General features: G+C 45.5%; 1 protein-coding gene across 14 annotated transcripts in view; it reads right to left on the reverse strand.

Annotated features, from left to right (window-relative positions):
- Window positions 1-4,794, reverse strand: part of NBEA (neurobeachin) — an 834,265-nt gene extending 829,471 nt beyond the window's left edge. For 9 of the 14 annotated variants that reach the window (XM_034758629.1, XM_034758620.1, XM_034758626.1 and 6 more), the window contains exon 1: window positions 4,315-4,793. In XM_034758629.1, coding sequence (XP_034614520.1) covers window positions 4,315-4,578 — 264 coding nt within the window. In that variant the 5' untranslated portion in view covers window positions 4,579-4,793. Of the gene's footprint in view, window positions 1-4,314 lie in introns of all 14 variants that reach the window. The other 5 variants (XM_034758628.1, XM_034758627.1, XM_034758622.1 and 2 more) reach the window with 2 other exon arrangements.
- Window positions 4,795-6,000: the final 1,206 nt, after the last annotated feature.

Genomic DNA, 6,000 nt, shown 5'->3' on the forward strand with positions numbered 1-6,000 from the left:
CTATTTCACACACCACAAATCCCCAGTGCAGATGTGCTACACTGCACCAGCCTAAGATGCATCTGTAACTGGCAACCCCCATTTTACATCAATGCCATGTATCTACATTAAAGGGCTGCACCAACATAACTACACTGATGTAGTTATACCTGTACAAGAGTCTCTTTAAACACTAATTCTAGCTCCAGAATACAATCTGAACAGTTCTTGTGTGGGGGAGAAATCCTCCAAGGCTAAGGAAATAGTTCTTCCTCCACATGAACCTCAGAGCTTTGATAGCCTCCATACCAATTTTATTGCCACTAAATTTAAGAGAAGAAATAGTCAATAGATTCCCCAGTCTCATTCACCAAATTGATCCTGTCCAATTATTTTCTCAAACCTTATGACACAGAAGAGCAAAACTTTAGTTACAGAAGGTCCATGCACCACCATGAAGGGGATCAATAATCCTGCTCCCAAGAGAGCTATGAACTGCATCCAATTTATTATAAAGCTTGTCTCCAAGTCCAGCTTTCTTGGCCCTTTAAAAAATTCTATATGTCTAGAAGTTATGCCAGGCTTCAGTCATCCTCTTTCTACCTGGCTTCAAACCTTAAAACTTACTTTGAGCACTGACAGCAACATATGCACTCTGGTTAGTGACCTAACAGATGCTTTCAGAGTCAACATAGCATCTTCTATAATGACCATTAACTAGCTACGCTTTCAGTTTCAAGATGACCTTTCATAAGAAGTAGGGGGAAAGGAGTAAATTTGATATTAAACCCCACAATTGATAGTTCAAAACTAACCTATATCAGCACACATGGAGGTAAATAAAGGTCCTGAACAGTTTGACTCCACAAGACAAAACTTCAAAGGAAAATATCCCTATAGTAAATTTTTGACTAAGGAACAGATAAATGTTTTAATATACCAGTTTTTTAATTCTGGAACATTCAAACCAGTGCTGGGATATCAATATATATAAATATAATTAAGGGCCAAATTCTACCATGACATATATGGGATTGCAAGAGTAAAAATGAGGGTAGAATTTAGCCTGAGTGTGCTGTTTTGTTGCTACAGAGGGCACCATTACACACCCAATATTCCCACTCCAGAAGTACCTGCAGTGGTGACAGTATCTTCCATACTACGTCACTGCAGTGTCAAAAGTTGATTTTTAAATGGTACACTTTGAACTACTTCAGACTGGATCACTTGATGGGAAATGCGAGAAATGCAGCATAATTTTGGAATACTCAAACAGATTTTTCAGAGTTAATTTAAGGTAATCAATTTATTCAATAACTTATATGTAGGCAGCAGTTTATTTTAAACAATTGTGAACAGCAACAACACTTAAACCTCAGTCTTTGTACCTTTCCTGTATGCCACAGATGAGTAGAATCTCTCAGTCAAAACCTAGTCCATCTGAGACAAATACAATATAAAAAGTGATTCAAGGGCATTTTTAAGTAGTTTATTCACTTTTAGTTAAATGTAGTGATTAGAATATTTGATGGTTATGATGTAGTTTTCCTTTAATGCTCTCACATCAGGATTTCCCAACATTATAGCCGGCTCAGCATCAATTCAGGGACCGCAATTTCTCAATTCTATGTTTGGATACAGAGAATATTTTCATCATACAGACTGTATCGCAGATGTTATTTTTCAAGAATCAGAAGTTATTGTGACAGCCACCTATAAGGTAATAAGAGAAGCCCAACCTACTGTAGACTCCCTTAAACAAAACAAAGCTAGACACCTCCAAATGGCTTGTGTACATGCTATGGGATAGTTAAAGGCAGGATTAATGTCAGAGACTGGCACACTATATCATCTAATCCAAGAAGTCATTGAAGACAGCACTTTAAACAATGCCCATTCACATTAGCGCACACAACTAAAGGACACTCATTCATAAATAGTATAGCATAGCAACTATAAATTGTTTTCCTCAACCTCAAGTTTTTCCTAAAAAAACACACACACCTCTAAAAATAAAGAAACACGTTTAATTTTAAATACTTGGAGCTAAAAATCAATAATGCAGCAGCAGGGCAACGTTGGTAGTTTACAGGATCATAATTTTGTTTTCTAGCTTCCAGGCTCTGTTTGTTTTACTTGTGAGCAAATTAACTTCCAAAATATAAGCATAAATGCATACTAGTCATGCAGTGCACTGGAGAGTGTTAGATTATATTTCCACATCAGAGAAAGATGATATTCTTTCTATGCTATTGTATGCCTGAGTCCATCTGTTAAGCAATGACTTATCCAGAATGCATAGCTACTGCAGTAGCTTCCCAAGTGGTTTTATGTTCACGTGTGTCCCCTGATGTTGAAAGCATTACTACAACCTTTATTCATATTTCTAGATTTAAGTGCATACATTTCAACAATAACTCAACAAACAGTGGGTAGATCCTGTAACCAAATATTTTAAACAAACATTTTATGACTTTCCGAGAAATATCCCCAAACAAAAACAAAAACCAAAAATTGTTAGTTTGTGTATAAGCAATTAGGCTGTCAGATTTAAGCTTCTTCCCTTTTGATTAGCAATACCAACAAACAAGGTTAAACACAGGAAAAAGATTAAGCACTCTACACTTATGTTGTGATCTATCTGAAGCTACTAAAAGAAATCACTTCATGTTATTTCCCTATTCCCAGTGCTACTGTGAAATGAATGGATAATATCCAGTAAAGTGATGACTACCAAGTTCTGACAACTTATACCACAATAGTTTATCTGAAAGGTTACTTGTAAAGACAAAACAGCTTGAAAAGAGAACAGAGGAAACTCCTATCAGTTGTCTGTCTTTGACTTGACATATTCACAAAACAAGAGCTTTAACTCTTGTGCATCCATATAAGCCATAAAGATTAAAATGATCTAACCAACCCATGTCTCTCTCTGAATGCTGCAGCTCTTCCATTCAGCCTGCGTTAGGTCAAATACAAATAATTGTCAAACATCGGAAGAATACATGGTTTTAAAGTGCCAGATACAATTTTATCTCTGTGCATGCTATTGTTACAAAATGAACATAAATTTAACGTTTTAAACTTGTTTGTTAGAACGGTAGTTTAAATTAAGTGCCCTTCAGTCTTAAGCAGTGGCTTTCTATCCTACTTCATAAGTAAAATAGAGGATATATTTCGTTGACTCAACTGCTTTCAAAAGCTTTGCTGCAGTGAAGCTTGCATTCAGGAGCAGCACCAAATTACACATAATTGAAAGTGATTCATTTTTAGATCCATTTTTCCCTCTCCTTAGACTTCTATAGGTTTCCCAGGCTTTAGTGTAGGTAGCGCAAAAACATTAAGTCATACAATCTTGCAGTAACTCTTTCATACCATGAAGTGAGTGAATGACCAAGGAGCTACATTGCAACATCCTTTTCTTGTTTTGTGCGTTTTACCCACATGTAATAATGATTTTCATCATACAGACCATTTTGACACCCTTAATTCTGGAGGCAAGAATGCAGTTTGGTACACTAGAACAGGGGATCATGACGTGAGCAAACAAATCCCTTACAACAGATTGTAGCAATAAACACTTATTAAAAGGAAACAAAAACTCTTCTCAACATATCAAACCCGATTAGCTCCGAGCTAACAGAGTTAAATCTTTCACACATTTGCATCTCCAAGGAAAGATACCAGCTCGGGCTGCTTTTCAGTCTTATACAATTAAAAACAGATACAACATCAAATGCCCCTTTTCTTCAGAGGAATAAGTGGTCAGGCTATCTGGCAGTTTACAAGCACCTGAAGTTGTCAATTACTGGTTCTAATATACAACAAACAAATTGCACCCACTCCACGTCCACAACAAAAGACAGGGCAGGGGAAGGAGAAGGGAAATTAGACTGTAAAAAGTAGGTGTTTGTTTCACCAGCTGAGGTCCTGTGTGGAGTTTAGGCTGAGCAGAGGGTGAGGAAGGAGCCATTAGGTACACGGTAGAGCGAGTGGGTTGCATACGGATGAGCGTGCGTCTCACAAACCGGCATTATAGGGAAGGGTGGAGTATGCCAGGGTCTCTCCTAGGGGTGGAGAGGGAGCAATGGGTGCATGTAGGGGATCGGGGCGGGAGAAAGGGGCAATCAGTGGATACGCATGGTTTTAGGATTAAGGTGGGAGCAGTGGTGGGAATTCACATGGGGGGAATGGGTGGGGTGCGTGTGGAAGGGAAGTCACCAGCTGGGGATGATGCGTAGTAGGTGCCTGGGTCCCTCGGGGATCGGCAGGGGGCGCGGGCTGCCCTAGCCCTGCCCGCAGGGGTGCCGATGGGGAGGGGTGCCGGCCCCTTACCAGGTTGAGCACGGTCTCCACGATGTCCCGGTTGCTGACCTCCCCGACCTGGATGAGTCCGATGAGGACGGCGAATTTCATGCGGATGTTGCGGATCGGCACCGACGGGTTAATCATCCCCGCGGGGAGCACCACAGACCCGGAGCCCGACGCTCGCAGCTCCCCCATCACCGCGGCGCTGCCGCCGCCGCCTCCTCCGGCCCCGACAGGGATGAGCCCCGCGGGCTGCGGGTCTGGCCCTGACACCGGCTTCTCACTCGCCATCTACCCCCCGCGCCCTCCGGCACCTGCCCCCGGCCGAGCCCAGCCCAGCATCCACCGCAGCAGCGCCCGGCGGGGCCGAAGGGAGCCGGTCCGAGGCGCAGGGACCGTCCGGCAGCCGCTCCGCTATAATGAGGGATTATTATGGGCGCTGCTGCCCCGTTAGCCAGAGCCCGCGCGCCCGGGGCCGCCTCCCCGCAGCGGGGCCGGAGAAGCAGCCGCCGCGCCCGACCCGGAGGCGGCGCTGGGAAGCGGGCTGGGCACGGGTCTGCGAGCCGCTAGCAGCGCCGCCGATGCCGCCGCTGTTGTTGTGGAGCCGGAGCCGCCGCCGCCGCTCACTCCGCCATGTTGCCGCCCCCTGCCTGCGGTAGCCGCCAGGGCGCCTGCGCTGAGCCCGTGGGGGGGCGTGGCCGGGCTGCGCTTCCCCCTCCCCCCAGCTGGAGACAGGTGAGCAGGTGCGTCGGGCTGCGCCAGACCCGGAGCGGCCGGGCTCCGGTGCCACCGCCCCCGCAGGATGCACCCGGGTGCAGGTTACGCAACTGAGGCTGGGGCGGTAGAGCCACCACCCCTGCCAGAGACACCGCCTCCCCCTGTCCTCACCCCACAGAGCCCTGCGGGGGTACCGGGGCCGCCCCGGCAGCGCCGCGGAGACCCCCGGGGCCCTGCTGAGCCTGTGTTCTCGCCGCTCGCCTCTGGGACTGGGGTCACAGCCTTGATTGGGGCCCCTGACTTACTGCTAATGACCCATCCGCTGTGAAGTCATCTACAGGCCCCCTTGCTATCGGGGGTACTGGAACAGTGTTTTATAGTGGGGGGTGCTGAAAGCCATTGAACAAAACTGTAAACCCTCTATATGATGGAAATCACTTCAAACAAGGGAGTGCTGCTGCCACACCCACAGCACCCCTAATTCTAGCCCCTATGTGTGCTAGGCACTGTGGAGGCACGAGATAAGCTGCTCACCCCTAATAAGCCCTGCCTCTGCTCCCTGACTGAAGTTTTAAAAATCTGATTTTGAAACCCCAACCCCTCCACTTTGTCGTACTATGGCTGAAAGTTTAGGGAACATCACCCAAGCAGTTTCAGAAACAGGGATTTAAAGCTCAGTGAATGAAGCAACAAAGATTTTCCTAATATTCTGAGCTTTTGTTTGAGAGAGAGAAAGAGAGAGAATATGCTCAGCCAGGCCATGGGTCCATTAAGTTCAGTATCCTGGCATTGACAGTGGCTAGCACTGGCTATTTAAGAGGCAGAAACTCCTGTTGTAGGCAGTTATCAAATATCCTGGCCTCAGGGAAAGCTTTCTTCCTACGCTTTCAGTGGTTAAAGGCAGGGTTATGCCTCCAAATTTGAGGGCTTATATCCCTTCCCAAGTTCTTTTTAGTATTCATTTTATAACACTGCATGTTCTTGTAATGCATATGA

Source organism: Trachemys scripta, chromosome 1 (genome assembly GCF_013100865.1).
Source record: "Trachemys scripta elegans isolate TJP31775 chromosome 1, CAS_Tse_1.0, whole genome shotgun sequence".
Lineage (NCBI taxonomy): Eukaryota > Metazoa > Chordata > Testudines > Emydidae > Trachemys > Trachemys scripta.